Genomic DNA, 19,674 nt, shown 5'->3' with positions numbered 1-19,674 from the left:
CTTGAAGCCACGACTTCTGAAATCACGAGCTTTATTGGCTTTGTCGACGTCTCCCTTTAATGTAGCCCATGAACTTCGCAAATTTTGTCAGCCAATGATTTCATCAGTCATTGAACTAAATATACGAGACAGGTATTGCATTGTTCATTGTCTACCACCTACAGTCTGGACACTATTTGACGGGAATCAGTGCAAATGGTAGAAAAGAGTGAGCACTTCGTGGTGCAAGGACTGCGGTGAACCAAAAGCAACGCATTGTGCATTGCTGCGTGTGGAAGTTTGAGCGGGCTTTCTTGCGTTTTTGCATCGTACCTGTTTGCAGGGGATGATCGCAACATACCCGAACGTGCCCACGAAGAAGTCAAGCAGGTGTTCACTGCGGAGCTGGCTTTCATGACCTACATTCCACTGTGCAAGCTCGCTGGCGGGTAAGGCATTGCAGCTACAGCTTGCCATTTTACCCTTAAAGGGACACTGGAAGACTTTGCTAATTAATCGTAGAGTGGCCTCACTGTTGAAGGATGTCGTCTCACGAATCTCGTGCCACAAAAATTTTCCGAATCCTTCAAGTATTGGTGAAGTTATTGCAACAATACGTGGCCTTCCCTCTCTCTTCGTCTCCGCTAGTGCGCTGGAATCTATGCAGAGGAGAAGCCAAGAGGATTCTCCCTCTCCCCCACTTTGTGCACAGTGTGGGGGCAAGGAGGAGAGCATTCGGGCGCCCTACACCAAAATATGGCAAAGGGGCTCATCGCGGCAGCCCGTGGCAGCCACAGTAGGCCATGCTTAGCAGCGCGCTGCTGATACCTCAGAGGTTGCGTCTGCTGCACGCAGCAGCAGATGTGGCAGCAGACGCAGCTAGCAGCGCGAAGATGAAATGATTTCTCTGTGTTTTCAAGGTCACAGACATATATATGTTTCATTTATTTAACTAAAAGTTAGTAAATATGTGTTACTGAAAATGTTGTCGCAATCACAAAATCAGCCAATAGCATTGTTCTGCCAGCTGCTTTCAGTGATGCTGTATGACTGCTATTCAGAAGCGAGAGCAAGCAAGAATTCGCTGTTTTTGACAGGAGGTCGCAAATTCCCTGCTGCATGCTATGCAGTAATATTTAGCTCACGTGTCCACAGCAGCCTCTGTAACAGATTGGAAGTGTTTTATTACTATGTTCAAAGAATGTTCAGGGCCCCTTTAAAAGCCTATTCTGCTTCTACTACAGACAGATTAGCCAAAATATATTTAAAGGGCTCTTTATCAGCCCATATACACACTAGAGAACAAAAAGCTGCATAAACTTCAATGTGGCGAGAAATAAGTCTCCGGGAATAGTCCTCCTTGTGGACCTTTCCCTGGTCAAACCTGGAAAGTCATCTTTATTATCATACCTAGAAAAACATGTCTCTCTTTATTCAATGTGGCTAACAGGCTTTGTATTGCTTGCTTGACATGATGATAATTTCTGGATATTATTGGTGCAAGGGCCAGATATGGCCAAGAAAGTGCCAAGAATATGCTTGCTTCACAAGCAAGTTGGGTTGGTCCACAAGAATCTAAACTTCAATGCCAAACAGTGCGCCAAACATTATCAACTGTGTAAGGTTCACAAAAAGATTCAAAGCTGTCAGTTTCAAAGGAAACTTTCGAATGTTGTTTTCGCCTGTCAGTGCATGTGTTCTCCAGTAATAGTCACTTTTGCCTTCAAATTTATCAGCACATGATTTCTTGTCTGACAAGCTTAGAGATGTCGGAACATTCAAAACATTTTCCCCATAATTTGGTCATGTAGGTAGTGCTGCTGGGATCATTAACATCATTGTTTTTATACGTTTAGTAGTCTGTGTCCTCAGGAGGTGACTAATCCAACGCTAAGGCCTCCTCTGCAATGAACTGTCTTACTATTTGAAGTTAGTGATCTCTGCCAAAGGTCCATATAAGGAAGTATGTTCCAACATGAGGAACCACCTTCAGGCCTGATTTATATTGCAAGCTAAAAAAAAGTAGGTCGTAAAGCGACCATGTTTACGTTAAAAAGGGCCTCATAGCATGCACTGAATTCCTTCCATTTCTGGCAGAACATGCCTTTGGTATTCACGACATTTGGTCCTCATTCCAAGCAACAAGCCCTAACCACGCATAAGAAAAAAAGTGTCTGCTAAGTCCACAAAAGCTGCAGCAACTGCTAACTAGCTGCAATATAATCAACCATTTTTGAAACTTATATTACAAAAGGGCAATACTAGATTTCCCTGTAATACAGTAGACTTTAGTTAATTCGACTGACATATAGCTCTCATAATACCATTAAACTTACATGTCATTCAAACCGCATGCACTGTGCGAGACTTCATATTGTTACGGGGTTAAAACAGTCAGACGTATATTTACAACATATTTACAAGATATTTACAATAATTGTTGCAGCTGACAACATGGTAGACAGCACGCGAAGTTCAGAGCGTCGTCTTCTTCCCACCAGGATTAAAACAACTTCTTCGTCAGCATGTCACATGACCCCCGGCGGCTGAAGCACCGGCTCAGTGCTGGTTAGGAGGTGGGCGAATGATGCAACTTAAGACGCGCGACGTGGACCATGTCGGAGCATTGCTGAGCCACGGTAGGCTCAAGAGGGGCGATTTCGTGTGTGATGTCAGTTACTTGATGCAAGATTTTTCAAATCGAAGTCATGTGCAACTTTCATAAGTCTCTCTCTCTCTTCGATTTTCAGTATCTACATGGAGCAGACACTCACCAACCACGAGCTGATTCTGGAGCTGTGCGCCGCGCACGACTCGGCTCTTGCCATGAGCGAATCGGGAACCGATGCCACAAGTGGCCCACGAAAGTTTAGGAAGGGCCACTACCGTATGCCTTCAGCAGGTAAGGCACAGGACACCTATATTGTGACTGGATTTGCAGCATGAAACAGCCTGCCATCTCTGCTACTTTCATAGCAGCTATCACAACGGTAGCCTAAGCAATTAACTTCTCTCTTCATTGCAGCAGCAGTGTATAAAACAGGCACGAACGAGAAGAGACGGCATGGCATATATGCTGCCTTTTAACTGATGGTTCAAGTGGTTGTTTTCCATCTATATATTGTTTTGACCTGTTGTGATTTGTACATATTTGTCACATGTCTACATGAAGCGCTCAGTTGAAAGACAGTGCTTGTGTCATCTCTTCTTCTCGGTGTCCATTCTTTGTGCTGCTACATGAACGTGATCCAAAATGCCCAGTTATCTATTCTTGTGCAACTTCAACTTCCTGCTCATCCTTGCATTTAGATCGCATGTTGGCTTAAAGTTGTGCAACACCAAGAATCCTTTTTACTCAACTCAACTCTCACTTTTGCAACCACCTTTGCTTTCCTGTTGCCAGTGTTTGTGAAGCTAACCTGTTGAAAGCTGCTGTGGGAAATTGAATCAGATAACTTAATGACAAATAACTGTTTATTGTATGCACTAAATGAGCTGCAATGGGGTTGCTGGCAGGGTGTGTTGGCATGACAACATAATACTGTAAACAACGCAAACACAGGACAAAGACTACAAATGGACAATGCTAGCACCAACTTCCAATTAATGTTGCACCAGTTTGGTGCTTTGTTCTTTGTTGCTGCGCAGCAAGCATTACTTATAAGTCAGTGCCACCATTATCCATTCACAGTTTGTCCCCTGTTTGCACTGTTTATTGTACTACTTCGAAATTAGAATGTATGTTTTAATTGCTGTTATTGTTCTTCATTGCACAGTTGTAGTGCGTTTGTGCATTCCATTTTTTTCTTGCGGCTTCCCTAGGTAAACTAAAACCAAAATAAAATGTGTAGAGTGTTCTTGCAACAACTTCACACGTAGGTCAAGACGAAGCCATTGTGAGTGGAGAGTTTGGCAAAAACGTGGCCATGGTCGGAAACCGAATCGACGTTCAACTCGGCGAGGAGAGCCACCTGGTGACAGCCGGCGAGTTACCGGATGCTGCGCCCAAATATGACATCAACCTGCTGATGAGGTGAGCTGGCAGGCATGGTTATCAGCTACTTTCAGAACAAAGAAAGCAAAGAGATTTACAGAAAGTTAAGGATGAAGTGGTGATCAACATTGGACGAACAAAGCAACAAAGGAAGGAAGACTGTTACTATAACTAGGGCAGACACTAACAAGTGCATGTCTATCGTAGCACGAAATGAAGACAGGGACAACCAGGATATACATGGGACAAGTGCTTGTTAGCGCCTGTCCATGTGATCATCTTCTTCTTCCCCTCACACTATTCAGCCTTACTCGTTACGGTATACCAACTGATCTTCTCCAAGGCTTTGGTCAGTCTCCTTGTTCCAGCTTGAGTATTTTGGGGGGACCTTGATTGAGCTTTTCTTCCATTCCAAGTTTTGTTAGATTCTAAGTCAGTCTATTTGGCTTCATACGGGCTTTTGTGGATTATGGATTGCGACTTTGAAATGGCAAACGCAGTAAACATAAAGAGAGGGCATCTTAATAAAAAGCGCAATGGTGTGTGTGCTGTTTTCTGTGTTTTTGGCTCTTTTTCAAAGTGTGTGTGGTTCGCCACGGTGCAGACTGTAGTAAGAGGCATGCACTTGCATTTTGTTTCATTTTGCTTGCTGTAAATTTAAAGTGTGCAAATAGCATATTAATTTTTGAGACTGAGTTAAATACAAATAGAATATACTGCCAAAAGCAAATCAAACCAAATGTAAATTATCCTTTTAATAGTTTTTTAACAATGAACTTCCTCTTTCACCCTAGTATTAAACACTTTTCTCAAGCTAGTGCGTATTTATAGTTTTGGCATGTTACCGCCTTTACACTGCACCTTATAAACCATGACTTACGAAAAGAAATGAAGGCAATAAACAGTTTGTTCGCATGCTGAGGACTCATCAGAATTTATGCGATCATGAATAAGTGATCAGAATAAATTTTAAACGTGGCAGTCTTATGAGCCAGTGTCATGAATTTCATCAAACCAAGGACAGGGACAAGTCGCATGTGTAAGACAAACATTTATACATGAAAAAACATATATAAAAGAAAGCAACTAAAAAAAACAATGTACAGTGTGAGTTGATTCTACACATTCCCCAATGTGCTCAGACATGATGTATTGGTAAGTTCAAAGCATTTATGTTGAGCCTGCCAGCATTGCCACATCGCCTCATCATCGCTGCTTCCGATGAAAAGTCGTCAGGCTCGCCAGTGCTTCATGGACTCGGTGTCGCTGTCTCCGCCGTCCAGTCCGCGCTTGATCTGGCCAGAAGGTCAGGACGGTGGGGTGACCTAGGCACCCGAATCGCCCAGCCGACTCTGCCAGCCTGCGGGTCGTAGCCGTGGGGAGTCTTGGTAAACAGCCCCGTCAGCCTGTAGCTGAGGTCTCCGGTAGGCCGCACGCTCAGCTAACGCTGAACTCACGGCAGCTGAAGCACAGCTTACACGCAGTTGCCGCCGTCTCTACAAGCCATCCATCCCCTCTCGTCTCCAGCTCCTCCTCCTGCTGGTTGTCCCTCTTCTGCTCTTTTCTACTATTGTCCTTTCACAGCGTTGGTCACGTAGCTCCACATGCATTTTTCCACTCCTTCTTCATTCATATATTCATTTCTCACATCTACTTTCTCTTTATCTCATCCTCCAACACTTCATGCTTTCTTGGTCTATTTCTTTATCTTATTCTTTTTCTTTGTCTTCTCCCTGTTTAGTTATTGACTCATGACAGCCACTTAATATCTGTGCGTGTCCCTTCAACACATTGTCTGCAGTGATGGCAGAGTGAAAAACAGACTTATTTCTCTTGTTGCAGTGTTTATGGCAGATGGTGTCACTAGTATCTTAGATAATGTTTCAACAGAGCATATTTGTCTCCAGCAGCGTTATCTCTGCACACGATCAGCGCAAACACCAGCAAAGCAACACAAGATAGGACTGTTGCCCTCACCAGTTGTGTTCATTCTGCCACACTTATAGTATCAAAAATCACTTGTCAAACACCCATATTACGTGGAAAAGTGCAAGGAAGTTCCTTGACAAACTGAAGCATAGAGTGGCTACTTGTGCAACTTTGGAAGACGTAATCTTTCCGTGGGGTCACTCAATTTTCAGGAGAGAGATGTTTTGCCTCCTCTTGAAGTTTCTTAAGGACACCAATCTAATCGGCACGTGATGACGTCTAGCAACTATAATGCTAAATGTAAGCCAATCGTCTGATGTTTAGCAGGTATCCTCATGGGGCATGGGGCAGATTTGGTGGAGTGCTAGCGTTCTACCTGTGATCCATTTGAACACATTGATCTGTATTAGCAGCATTGTCTAAACACTGCTCACATTGCATTTAACTCTGCAATATGCTTGCATTCGCACTTCAAGAGGAGCAGGTGGTCAATATTAAGCCGGAGTCTCTTACTACAGCATGCCTCACAATCAAATTGTAGTTTTGGCACGTAAGACCCCAGAATTTATTCATTCATTCAAGAGGAGACGCTTGAGTGGAGGAATTGGCAGCATGTCTTTGCAAGGCTACATCTGCCTGCAAATGCTGCAGATAGCATCCTCCTCCTCCTCCTTCTTGCATCTCAGCAGACTTGCAGGGAAGCTCTCAGTTGACTTTGGCCAATCACCTCTCTGATAGTTCCTGCTAAACTTTTCGTCGCGACAGTGTTCTGTGCCTTTCCTGGCTGCGCAGAAAGATGACCAATGGCCAACGCCACCTGAAGGGCAGCTGGTTGGCCTACTGGGAGCACGAGATTGGCGTCAGCCTCATCAAGGATAGCCACTTCGACTTCAAGCAGATTCGGCTGCAGACATTCACCGGTCACACAGGCAGTGTGCGGTCTCTCGAGGTCCTCGAGAATGAGAACTCTTTCCTGTCGGGTAGTCGGGACCGCACAGTAAAGCTGTGGTCGCTGCGCAGCTGTGGCGACGGCTCAACGGTCGTGGCGCCCCAGTGGACGTACCCGCATCACCGCAAGTCGATCTCCTCCATAGCCTTCTTGCCGTCCCTCAGACTGGTGGGATCAAGCGACCACGGTGTGCATGTAAGTTTGGGTGGTCCCTAGACTGATTGATTCGTATTGTAAGGTATAGCTATTCGTATAGGTATACGAATAGGTATAGTAGGTATAGTAGGAGTAGGTATAGGTAAGGTAGTCGTTTAGGGCTGTGTTTTAGTCTTCAGAATGAGAGAATGCGCTTGCGGTAGCAGCAGTGAAATGCTGCTAGCACTGCTGTAGTTGTTAGTATTGCCAAGTTCAACTGCTTATAAAGTTATGTTGCTCGTTAAGACTTGTGTTCTCAATGAACTTGGTGGTTGCATATAATTGGTTAGTGAAGAGGTAATTGAGTTACATTGAATGTTAATTCATACAGTATATATGTAGGTAGGGTTCTAAAGGGCCAAACTGGAGATGGAAGCGGTACACCTCTGGCTACTCCTTTTCAGTTGCAGGGAAAATATAAATTTGCTTTAAAATATGAATAAATTAAAATAAAGAAAAACTCTTGAGGAGCAAACGCTAAAACATACAAGATTGTAATTTGAATGCAAATTCAGCCTTATTATTTCACCATATGTGAGTCAAAAAGAGGATAAAAGAGTGTATTTACAATCTACATGCGAGGCTGTCAAAAGGGTATGGCTAATCAGCAGCTTGTGCAGCATTTGCTTCTCAACCTTGCACTCTGTGCACTGTAAGGTACTGCTACATTGTCATTGTGTTCATGTACAAATGCCTCCTAACAAGTTATACCTTTTTTAATTTTTTTTAATATGAAAATTTATGAAATAAATCTGTAGCTGATTTAATATGAAAATTTATGAAATAAATCTCTGAACGTTCATCAGATAATGTAAGCCAGGGGAACAAAGCACAAATAATTTTCAATTCTGGTGGGTTTTCCCAATACCCTGCCTTGTGGCAATGATGGAAAAATTTAGATGCATCATTTGCAGTTGGCGTTAGTTGCCACAAGACCGTGAAACAATTGCTTTTAAGTGCGGTGAAGGCCTCACGTGTACATCCATGGGCTGACTTCAAAATCTGTGCGCAATGAAAAAGAAGGGTCACAGCTTAATGCAGCTGCTATTTCACGATAGGGATACTTGGCGAATGGTCACCATAGAAAGCTTTTGCACTATTGAAAAGAATCGAGAACACTGCATAAGGCAATCGCTGATAAGACTATGCAGCTCTTGGCTTTCTCTCGGCTGTTGTCTTGCAGCTACAAGACAAATGACGTAACTACTTGCCTTTCCTGCAGATCTGGGATCCCTTTATGGGTTCGTGCCTGAAGCAGTTCGACACCAGCAAGACACAGCCAGTCACAGTCTTGCTCGCGATGCCATCTCCGAGCACAACATTCCTTGCTGCCACGTCGAACTCGACGGTTCGGTAAGAAAATTTGGACGAAATGCTGATCAGAACACCTTTGAATGCAGTTACTTGAAAGAATGACTTGCAATCACTCTGCTGTGTTGTAAGGGGGTTCCTCAGTCCCAGGGGTAGTGTTGGCATAGTGGCCTGGAGCTTGACCAGGCAGATCAGCAAGGAGGGCCTGGGTAAGGACGAGGCGACATAGAACAGAGAACAAGACATTTAATTACATTATTATGTAAAGAGCAGTCAGCTTAACATGCTCATGAATGAAAGGTGAAGGTGATGGCTGTTCTCTGGCTAGGAGCATCGCAGTTTATCGCTTCCCTAGAATGCTCTAGCCCCAGAGAGGGCGGGAATCGTTGCACACGTGGCCATCCTGTCATGACTCGTCAAGACGTAGCCACTACACTGCTGCCTTTTCTTTTGTAAAACCTCGCTCGCTTTCCTACATGCATAGAAAAGAGAAAAGGTATCACATTGGGACACAAACACACACTGGGACACCGTTGCGCGCAGGCACGTTCGTTCATGTTTCACGCTTGTTGGAAACGTGGGGATATTGGTGCTTTTTATACGTTCAAAATGTCTTCGTTGTCCAAGCGATGGCTTAAAGCACTTGGCATTGTCTTTAGCCACATCACACAAATGTTCATCGCAGAGGCAAGCGGTAGCAGCTGCAACAGCATGTAAAACCTCAAAGCTATGTCTGCTGTTTCTGTCCATCCTTTCCTTTGCGTCGTAGTCATCAGACCACCCCCTCGTCCACAGCTTCACCCTTGCCCAACAGGGAAGAATTAATAACCAAATTTTACCACTGCACATAAAATTCTTGCTCCTGTGGCTATGTGCAGTTGGCAGTCAGGCTCAATAACCACTGTGCTATTGCTCAGCTATGAAGCTTGCCAATTTGTGCTAGGTTTTGTGTCCTATGCTTGTGTGAATGTTGAGTCAAACATCCCTATGACAACTTGAGTGGGAGCGAGAGCACGATGACTGAAAGTTGAGCAAGTCGGTAGGGGTTCATGGTAGAGAAAGGCAAGCATGCAAACATGGACACAGGTAGAATTAAAAAGAAAGAAAGCTGGCTATCCCTGAAAGTCGTACAGTGGCAGAATAGAAGGAAAACACGAAACTTACCTGCGCACGCACACGGAAAGGAAGCACCAACCCGCCAATCACGGAAACCTGCAGGCACTCATGAAAAATAATGGTTTACTGATAATTGGTGACATCGCGTTTGCACGCACCCAGAATATCCTTTTTATAAAGGTTGCATCCCTTGGGGCACCACGTAAAGCATAATAAGTGTACTGAAACAAATCAAACCACATTCTGACCAATGCTTACTTTAAAATTCACAACAGGCACCGCTTACAGAATTTCTAGTAGCTGTATTCTTTTTTATGCTCTGCAGTTTTTGCAGCTTTTCACTTCAAAGCAAAAGTGCAGAAACGTCCTTAGCCTGTTATTCAAGTACTGACTAGACTTGCATGTTGCCTATGCAGAGTTACAACAAAGAATTCGCTTAGGCGCTTTGACGTCACTTCATTCTAAAACACCAGAAAGTAGCTGGGACTGTGTAGGTTATTTGAGTTAACACTCAACATTATAAAATCGATAATTATAGTGGCGCTTGCAATACATGCATAAGATAGAAAGCTGGCTTGGTCATGTTGTCACCCTCATGATACTGGTCATTTTGTAGCAAACGCTTTTCCTTTAATGTCATTCGATCGCATTTGAGAGGCCAGAGCGGGCGCTATACAGTAGCGAATGAAAACCACGCTGTGAAAAACGGGGAAGTTGTCCTGGAGAAAACGGCTGTGTCTGATGCAGGAGCTTGCTGCTTTCACAATCTACCGCTTTAGGGGCAGAAAGATCACTGAAGCTTGCTGTTCTTTTTCTTTCAATGATTTTGTTATTGCAGGTTCCTGGACGCCCGTGCCATGCGCTACACCCACGAACTGCGGGTCTCGATAGGCTCTGCTGGCGTCATTCGGTCCCTGGCGGTCAGCCCCAGCGGGAACTGGCTGGCGGTGGGCCACAGCTCTGGCGTGTTGTCGGTCCTCGACGTCAGAACCGGTTTCATGCTCGGCTCGTGGGTGGCCCATGATGGCGAGATCCTGCAGGTGAAGACTGCAGCTTGAAACTGTTGTTGCCTGGGACGCGCCGCCAGTTCCCGTGTTTAATGTAATAGTTCCGCGGAAACCCGCAAGGTTGAGAGGAGTAGGTGACAAAAGGTAAATCAGACATCCACCCGTTCGTAGCAATTGCCACAGAGGAAACCCGTACGGGTTCCACGAAAGAAAAGCCTCGCAGTTGGAATTTCAGCAACACTTCATTTGGGCCTAGTTGGTACATACTTCTGAACTAAACGTAACAGCGCAAACATATAAGACGAGCCACAAAAAGAAAGACACGACACACACTGGCGCTGACTAACAACTTCTTTTTTCCTTCCATCGTCGATGCATTTATATACCTAGGCCACATAATCGCGCAGGCGCACAGAATGCATTACTGACGTCAGCCATCTTATCATATACGCAAACGTATGAAATCAAATTCTGATTGGTGCAGGGACAACGACGTGTCACTAATGCAATTATTTCCTTATCTTTTACTAATGCAATTATTTCCTTAGAGGCCTATCACATAAAAAGACAAGGAAATAATTGCATTAGTGACACGTCGTTGTCCCTGCACCAATCAGAATTTGATTTCATACGTTTGCGTATATGATAAGATGGCTGACGTCAGTAATGCATTCTGTGCGCCTGCGCGATTATGTGGCCTAGGTATATAAATGCATCGACGATGGAAGGAAAAAAGAAGTTGTTAGTCAGCGCCAGTGTGTGTCGTGTCTTTCTTTTTGTGGCTCGTCTTATATGTTTGCGCTGTTACGTTTAGTTCAGAACTCGCAGTTGGAGAACAATCCGTCCTGGTCCGGGACTCGAACCCGGGACCACCGGCTTTCCGGGGCAGCCCCTCTGCCACCTGAGCTAACCAGGCGGCTAGCAGATGGCAGGGCGAATACCCCTGCCATTTGATTTTCCATCAGATGTCTGATTTTCCCTTCATTACTTCATGTATTTAAGCGCGGATTTTAACAGGAGTATATGAAATTCAGGGCCGGCAGCGGTATAGAATATAAATAGGGGTTTGCGAATATAAAAATTCTTGAATACGAATCGAATACGAATAATTAGCTTCAAATGTCAAATCGAATATTGAATAATGATATGCAAATGCATTTATTAGAAGTTGGGTTGATTTTTTATGTTCTACCATTGCAACTGCGTTGCCAGTGCTAAAGAACTAGGCTAGTGAGCGGTTATACTAAAGCATTGTGTATTTGACTCATGTTAACTTGGAAAATTTTGTCGTTCCCACTAGCTGTCCTCGCCTACGCTGTGCACTCTCGCTGACCTCAAATTTGTGCCACTTACTGCCGAGAAGCTGGCTTTCCCGCAAAGTTTACGCGTTTAGTGGCTAATAGTGCTTTACAGGCGAAATTTCACAAAAATTGTCACAAACTTCAACACGAAATCGCCCCAGTACTCTTAGATTAGATAGAAACAAACGCTAAGAACCGTGTTTGCTCCCGCACAGCGAGAAATATATTCGATTTGATTCCAATATTCGTATCCAGCCGAATATTCGACCATTTTTGGATATCTATTTTTCGAAACAATTACGAATATTAAAAATATCATATTGGATAATATTAGAATTTTTCAAATATTCACTCACCCCTAAAAGTATCACAGAATACGTTCTCAGAGGTTTAATAAGATGATGAAAAATTGGGCTGATTGGTAACAGTCTGTTGCTAGCAGCTCCGCATGATGCATGGGCACAAAAGAGAATAACTGCAGGACAAGTGCTGAAATGCGCACTAAAGATGAACCCTTTGAGGGTCACTGCCATAAACGTAAGGCAGCAATAGAACATTTGAAAAAATACACGGCAGATCATAGAAGTAGAGAATGAAATACAATGTTTCATAATACAGGCCCTAGTGCGTAGCCTTTTTACAACAAAACGAGTTGTGTGAATTTTATTACAATTGTAAAAAAATAAATTAGGCTGGTTTGTCTGTATTCAATGATTGTGCATTCCTTCAGAATGTTAAACCCCACAATTTCATTTTATTTTGCTTTTACAGGAAAACAATACGCACAAACACTGTTTGAAAGAATCTTGGCTGAAACTGTTGTTCACCATAATCGAGCTATGGCAATAAAAAAATGTGAGAAGGTTCTGTTTAATTTTATTTGCTTTTTGTTGCTCTTACAGACAAAAGCCTTCAACGATGCGTACTTCATTTCATCATCGCTAGACCACTCCATTTCTGTCTGGAACGCTATAGATACCAAGCTGCACTACAACCTGAAGGGTACGTCACGGTTTCTCTCATTTTGAAGATGTCAGATCATCTTAGAAGCAGTTTTGTGTGTTGACCTTACGATGGTGGCATTCAGGCTTTGGTGTTAATGAAAAATAAAAATAGAAAATGTTTTCAATTCAATTTAAAGCAGATGTTGCCATCTGCTAGGCTGTTGCGTTAAAGGGACACCGATGAGGAACACTACGTAACTGTAGATTGCTTTAATATCATTACTTCAGAGCTCCATTTTCACTCATTTGGTATAAAAAGTTTCATTGCTACTGTAGACGTTAAGAGACAAAAAGACCAGCTTGTGTTGGAGCACAAATGGGTAAAGCCGATAATATGGTTGAGATTTGGAGCAGGAAATGGAATTGGGCAGGCCATGTAATGCATAGGGCAGATGAGCAGTGGTCTATGTTGAATTTACAGACTGGGCACCAAGGGAAAGGAAGTGCAGTCGAGTATAGGAGAGAACTACGTAGTGTGATGAAATTGAGATATTTGCAGGCACAAGGCTGTGGCAGCTGGCTCAATAGCAGGAGTGATTGGCAGAGATCGTTGGTAAATAAGCCATCAAATAGTCTGATGATGGTGGTGATGACTATCTGAGCAAATGGGGGCCAGAACTTCTCTTTCTTTAAATTTCACGCTGAAACCTTAGAGCCGAAACATCAGTGTGACGTCACATACTTCATAGTAGATTTCTCATGTTTGGGCTGTTTTGAGGCAGGAACGTTGTTCAAGTTTACTAGGTTGAGACTTTTCTTCCTTTAGAATGGAACATAGTCCTTCTTCATCAATGATTAGTTATGTAGACCCAAGTAGAGGTCATCAAAATTCATCGTGTCACGTAAACCTGGTTCACGCGCTTCAGTGCGTTTTTGCCACTCATCGTTTGTTTTTTGTGTCTTTTCTTGTTTGCCAAGAGCGTTTTCACAATAAGAGTGGCCGCTTTGCTGTTTCAGAAACATTATCTGCTAATGCAGCTTAACTTAATGTCTGTTGTGTTGTAATTACTTACTCGCAAAGCAGCCAGTGCAGTTCCGAACCCATTCTAGAGAGTTGCAATTAGTGTACTGGAAAGTAAAATTGCTGCTGAGTTTGTCACTGAGATGAGCTACTCTAGCCTGCTTATTTACTTGCTTAGTGTAGAGCCACAGGGCTCACTAAAATATGCATAGAAGTTCTTTTAAGGCTGCCTTGAAACATCTTTTTGTGATACTCGAGCGAAATAACATTGAAAATAGCGCAATTCTTTGTCAGGGAATACGAAACACGAGGAAATTTTCGAAAAGCACCTAATGTGAACAAAGATGTAACGAGCGCAATGTTTTCTTTCCTTGTTCCCCTTAACTCATCACATGCTGTCAAATGGGACGGTACCGGTAGTAATGGCCCGCCTATCCGTGCTTGCAGTAACCCTTGTAGGTTAGCGTCTGACAAAGGTGCCTGATAGCGACAATGGTAACAAAGAAGTGGTAACTGTAAGGGAAGGGAGTGTGTTAACAACACCACCTCTTCTTTTCCTGGAAGATCTGGAGCGTTGTGCATGAATGTGCAAGCTTTTGTTTGTAATTCGTGGTCATGAATAATTGCCCAATACTTATCATGCATGGGCCGTCACACCTACTGACGTCATCAATGACGTCAATGTCATCGCTGACGTCGCATGGGGTGGACGAGAAGCTGGGGTCTCAAAAGCTGCAGTAAAGATTGAGCAGATTGAGATGTGAGGTTGTGGGCTTCATGCTGGCATGCAGTGGCAAAATATTTGGCACTTATATTAACGCAAACATTATCAACATATCAAGAATGTTTTCTTTGCTGTGTTCAGTAGGTGTTTCAGCGGCATATTGAAGCAGTCACTTATGTGAGGTTGTGGGCTCCATGCTGGTATGCAGTGGGAAAATATTTGGCACTTATATTCGTGCAAACATTATCTGCATATCAAGAATGTTTTCTTACTGTGTTCAATAGGTGTTTCAGTGGCACTTTAAAGTAAAAGCAAACTCGACTTTGAGCGTCTGTTCTCGCTGATGAGCTCTTCATTATCTGTTCCTTCATTTTAGGAGCAACAGAGCCTGTAACTTGCCTAGGCCTGCACAACGCTGGCGTTGTGTCTGGGACCACTGCGAACAAGATAAACGTGCACACAACTATTGATGAAAAGGTGATGAAGATTGTTGTTTCTATATGCAGTGAAGTGTCAGTTAATTCAGCATTGCCTGAAAAATTTCTCAGTCGAAAAAACGACTGCAAGAACTTTATGCTAATAGCAATCTCATGTGTTTGAATTTCACGTTAATGAACTTTCACTCCAGCAAAGTTTCTCGCGGTCTGATGGTGCTTGTTCAAAATAAGTTTTATTGGTGCTACACATGGAGTACTATACAAAATGATCTCTACAAATATATTGACTGTCAAATCTTGGATTGCAGGCTTGAATAATGATCAGAGCGGCAAATGTGGATACAGTGCAATCTCGATAAAACAAACTTCAAGGGGCTGCGGCAAATTGTTGATTATTCTGAAAGGTTGTTATAGTGTAAGCCCAAAAGTTAACCATTTCACCCATCAGCACATCAGTTTATCAATTGTCACTGTATGAGCTATTCACGAAAACGTTGCCATTGGCTCTTGGCCCGCACTGTTGCTGTTCTTCATAGATTTCACCAACATGCACCATATATGGAGTGGCACACATAACAGAGATGCTGATGCCAGGAAAGCCACTGACAAAGCTCCATGTAACCCATAAAGTGTAATGTTCTTTTTTTGCTTGTTTGTTTTTTGCATTCCTTGCCGTGGACACCAAAACTGTCTCGCTTGGGGCAGACATCTGAAATATTCCTAATTGTAAGCGCACGTGTAAACGACACCATCGAGAAAGTGGGACCGTGCTGCATTGCTACAAGCACGGAGGTTACATTTCTCCACACACGTGTAGCTGGTACAATCACAGACAGAAGCACAAAAGGAGGAAAAGATATGCATAGAAAGAAGGGCGAAAGAAGAAAGGGACGCGCCTCTGTTGCTAGGCAACACTTGTACAGGCGGAGCACGCGCTCATAGAACCTGATGAGTCGTCGCCTCTGCAATATTTGAAAAAAAAAAAGAAGTCCCCTCCCGGCATGGAGGAAAGAAAGCAGAGGAGAGGTCCCGGCTAGCCTGAATCAGTTGAAGAAAGTGTGGCAGAAGTCAAGTGCTGTTCTTCGCAAAGGAGCACTGGGACTGGTGTGCCAAACATCAACGTTGCCATAGCAACCGCACTCCTGAAGCTGTCGCTGCTGATCTTGCCCTCTGAAAAGTGAGATAAGATTTTTCAGCCCATGGCTTTCTCACAGCAAATTCTGTTCATGAGACAAGCCAACTTTGGAGGGTGGTGTGTAAGCTTCAAAGTTGTGTTTCGGGTGTATGAGTGTCAGCCAGCAACACACACACTCAAGTTATCACAGTGCGGGTTTTCGTCGTCTTCTTCAATGTGCCACGGAAAAACACAGGAGTGCCTCTGCTTCACTAAAACTGTTACAGAAGTTTCGTAGGCTTTGCTCTGACGCGCGTCGGCAGCGCGCACTTACGGCGGCTCGAAGCAATGCAAGTTCAAAGCTTGCGCCTATCTGCCCCGGCGAGCTGATTGAAGGTGCAAGGAAAGATGACACACCAACATGGCTGCACTTCTGGCTTCAAAAATGTGAAGCCAGGGCCTCTCTTATTTTGTTTCTTTCCTCCATGCCTCCTGGCGTTTGTTTTCTGTGGCACTGTCACGGGTTTTCCAAACATATGTGCTACGGCATCTGCTTTTTTTGCCTTGTCATCTGCTAGCCTACTGTTCCAGCTGCTGTAAAGGATACATGGAAATCTAAAAATCCCCAGATTTTTTCATATTGGTTTGTAGTACCGAGGCATTGTTAACGTAACACGGAAACTGAATAAAGATTGTTATTCTGAAAAGGTTGGTATTCTGAAGTTCATAGTACTGAAACATTTTTACGCTGAAACTATAAGCAGTCAGCAGGGGATTTCTGAAAAGTTCATTAATCTGAAAAGTTCGTTAATGTAGTGTTCGTAGTAACAAGGTGTCACTGTACTAATTGTCAGCCTTTGTACAGTGAAGAGCTTTAATGACACACAAGATATGTATTCTCAAACTGAAACTATAAGCAGTCAGTAAGGGATTTCTGAAAAATTCATTAATCTGAAAAGTTAGTTAATGTAGTGTTCGTAGTACCAAGGTGTCACTGTACTAATTGTCAGCCTTTGTACAGTGAAGAGCTATTAATGACACATGAGATATGCATTCCTAAACTTATGGTGGAATGCGCTAGAATTTGCTATAGAGTTATGTGGAGTCCCAATGGTATTGTATGGCAGCACTCGGGAATGTATACCCAAATAACTGCTGCTATTAATGCTAGGCATGCATTAACTCCTCAGTGACCAACACTTCTAATAAAAAATGGTGCCTAAATGGCCTCAATTTTTAGGGCTCTAAGCACTCTAAACTGTGCCTCACCTTTGTGGGTGATCCCAAGTTTGAAAGGCGTGGACCCACACTGTCATCTTGTGCACTGGGAACTGCGTAACTGTCCTACGTGCCCAGTTCATCAAAAAACCAGTTAATTGTGGGTAACGCCCATAATGCTGGAGTGCTGGACTTTTGTAGCTAATCATACTTTGAAACTGTATGTAATACTCGCCTTGCAATTTGCCTTGTCTTTCAGGCTGTCTTCACCAGTACCAAACTTCGATCAGAAACATTCCGCGGTGTCATTGCCTCAATGGCCGTCTTGCCTCTGAACCGTCTCCTCTTGCTGGGAGCCGACAACGGCAGCATTTCCCTTCTGTGCTGACAGGAGCGCGTCACCGGCTTCATTTTAGTGCCCACCAGCTTACTTGAGACTACCATTCCTTGCTCGTCCAGAAGTGATAGAAATCGTCAAACAAACGTGCACCCTTCTTGCATTTTCTACAAGAGGAATGTTCTGTCCTCACGAAACTTGTTGTGCTCCTGTGGTGAAAGTGCACGTAACCTTCTGTAGTTTTTACAGTGCTTGTCCAGCCGCTTCGCAATGCATAGGCCAGCGGTTCCTTGGGTTGGCACCATGTTCCCTCACATTTTATGCCAGTTAGAGAATGAACAACTTTTGCTCGGTGCTGCTACCAATCACTGCTCACTTCATTGTCGCATGACATGCAATGAAAGAAAGTTGGTGAGGCCCTAACTGTACCCTTGGACCAGCTATACTGAGAAAGTGGCGCCCTCTAAAGTGACACTCTAGTTTCGGCATCATTGGACAGGCACTGAAACATACAGCAGGCTTACGATGTGCATTGCCGCTGGCATGTTCTGCCATGATTACCTTGCCAGGCCAACGCTTGCCTGTGATTGGCTCTTGCCTGCTAGCTAGTTCTGCATGCACCAATCTTGTTGATATCGAGGACGACGGTTCTACTGTCTGCATATTTTCTGTTATGTGATGACGTATTCACATTTCCATTACGAGTGACAGGTTCAGTCGGCATTTGTGATACTGCCTGCTAAATTGTCTGGTGAAACAGAACTGTGCAAAAACCCCCTGGCCCACATTTTGAGAATGGCGTTTTGAAAAGCATAGTAGCACCTTTGTGGTGACAACATGCGACATTGATCATTGCAGTAGCTAAGATTGTAATGACACTTTGTAAATAACTGTGATCTTGTGAAAGGCTTACCATTGTTTCTCGACCGGTTGTTTTGTGCTATGTGGTACTTATGGCCAGATTGCATACATACTTTTTAGCGAAGAGTTGTGATTGCATACGATTCGTACATTTTTCTAGCTTAGTTGAGCATTAGGCATATGGCTCCACATATTTCAAGAGTTCGTAGTTAATACCATATGATAAATAGATAGTCACACCTTTTATTGAGAAAACTCATTCCTTCAGAGGGCATTTTTTATACTGTAGCACTATCGTTATTCCAGATTATTTTGTCATTTTTTATGCATGAGCCCTTTTGTGGAGAGACCATGTGACTTGTGATATTGTTTTTAAATTTGTAAGTTATTGGCCCAGTTGTCAACTCTGTGCTAACCACTTAGTTTTGCGTATTTGCCGATGAAAGTAAATGCAATTGTTCTTACCAAAGATATGCGGTTCTCCCATTTCTGGTCTTATGGTGGTATTTATTTTTGTAATGTTCCTCCTTGTCTTTCAGTTTAGCCTCGTGATATCTAAAAGATGTGATCATTATCTTTACTTTATTTGATCTTACTGAAATAAAATGTACATATTTTGAAGGGAGATACAGAAGGTAACCACGTTTCATCTTCTGTCTCATACTACTGTGTCATCATTTAAGAGCTCAAAACTGGGCTTGCTGTATCCATCTGTCCTGTTTCACACTTGCCCAGCTGTGAACGTTAAGATTCATGAAAAAGACACGGACGCAACACCAAAAGGGGGGGGGGGGGGGTAGCATTTCATTGTCTTTAAAGCTGTCCATGTGCACACATCTTTTGTGGGATACATACATGCTTCATGTAAAAATGATTTACATTTGTACATAAGCAGAAGCAAGTTTCGGACAGCAGACTGACAACACATTGACTTGAGATCACAGTAACATTTTCAGTGGCATCACCGTTTTGGATTTTGCCTCCGTCATAAAATTGTCTATATAAACTGTTTCGAAGCAAGTACACCTTTGGCATCCTTCCACCATCAGAAGACTTCCAACAGGAGTCTGGTGTGATGGGATGAGAAAGTCTGACAAGTGCAACTTTTTCTCAAACAGAATTTATTTCTTGTAAAACTTGATACAACCTTCAACATGTTTCATAATTTTTTTGTGTGTGCCTTCTCTGTGTTGTTTGCATTAGGAAAATTAATTCCAGTTAGCTAAATTTAGCATAC

The 19,674-nt window shown here is 43.3% G+C and overlaps 1 protein-coding gene across 4 annotated transcripts in view; it reads left to right on the top strand.

Moving 5' to 3' along the window:
• Wdr81 (WD repeat domain 81) overlaps positions 1-19,062 on the top strand; it is a 98,892-nt gene extending 79,830 nt beyond the window's left edge. For all 4 annotated transcript variants that reach the window (XM_070527433.1, XM_070527434.1, XM_070527435.1 and 1 more), the window contains 9 exons: positions 323-428; positions 2,730-2,881; positions 3,859-4,012; positions 6,695-7,046; positions 8,269-8,399; positions 10,312-10,513; positions 12,684-12,783; positions 14,847-14,947; positions 17,499-19,062. In XM_070527433.1, the coding sequence (XP_070383534.1) occupies positions 323-428; positions 2,730-2,881; positions 3,859-4,012; positions 6,695-7,046; positions 8,269-8,399; positions 10,312-10,513; positions 12,684-12,783; positions 14,847-14,947; positions 17,499-17,627 (1,427 nt within the window). In that variant the 3' untranslated portion in view covers positions 17,628-19,062. The remainder of the gene's footprint in view (positions 1-322; positions 429-2,729; positions 2,882-3,858; positions 4,013-6,694; positions 7,047-8,268; positions 8,400-10,311; positions 10,514-12,683; positions 12,784-14,846; positions 14,948-17,498) is intronic.
• Positions 19,063-19,674: the final 612 nt, after the last annotated feature.

This window comes from Dermacentor albipictus, chromosome 10 (genome assembly GCF_038994185.2).
Source record: "Dermacentor albipictus isolate Rhodes 1998 colony chromosome 10, USDA_Dalb.pri_finalv2, whole genome shotgun sequence".
Classification (NCBI taxonomy): Eukaryota; Metazoa; Arthropoda; class Arachnida; order Ixodida; family Ixodidae; genus Dermacentor; species Dermacentor albipictus.
This window is presented reverse-complemented; position numbering and strand designations above follow the sequence as displayed.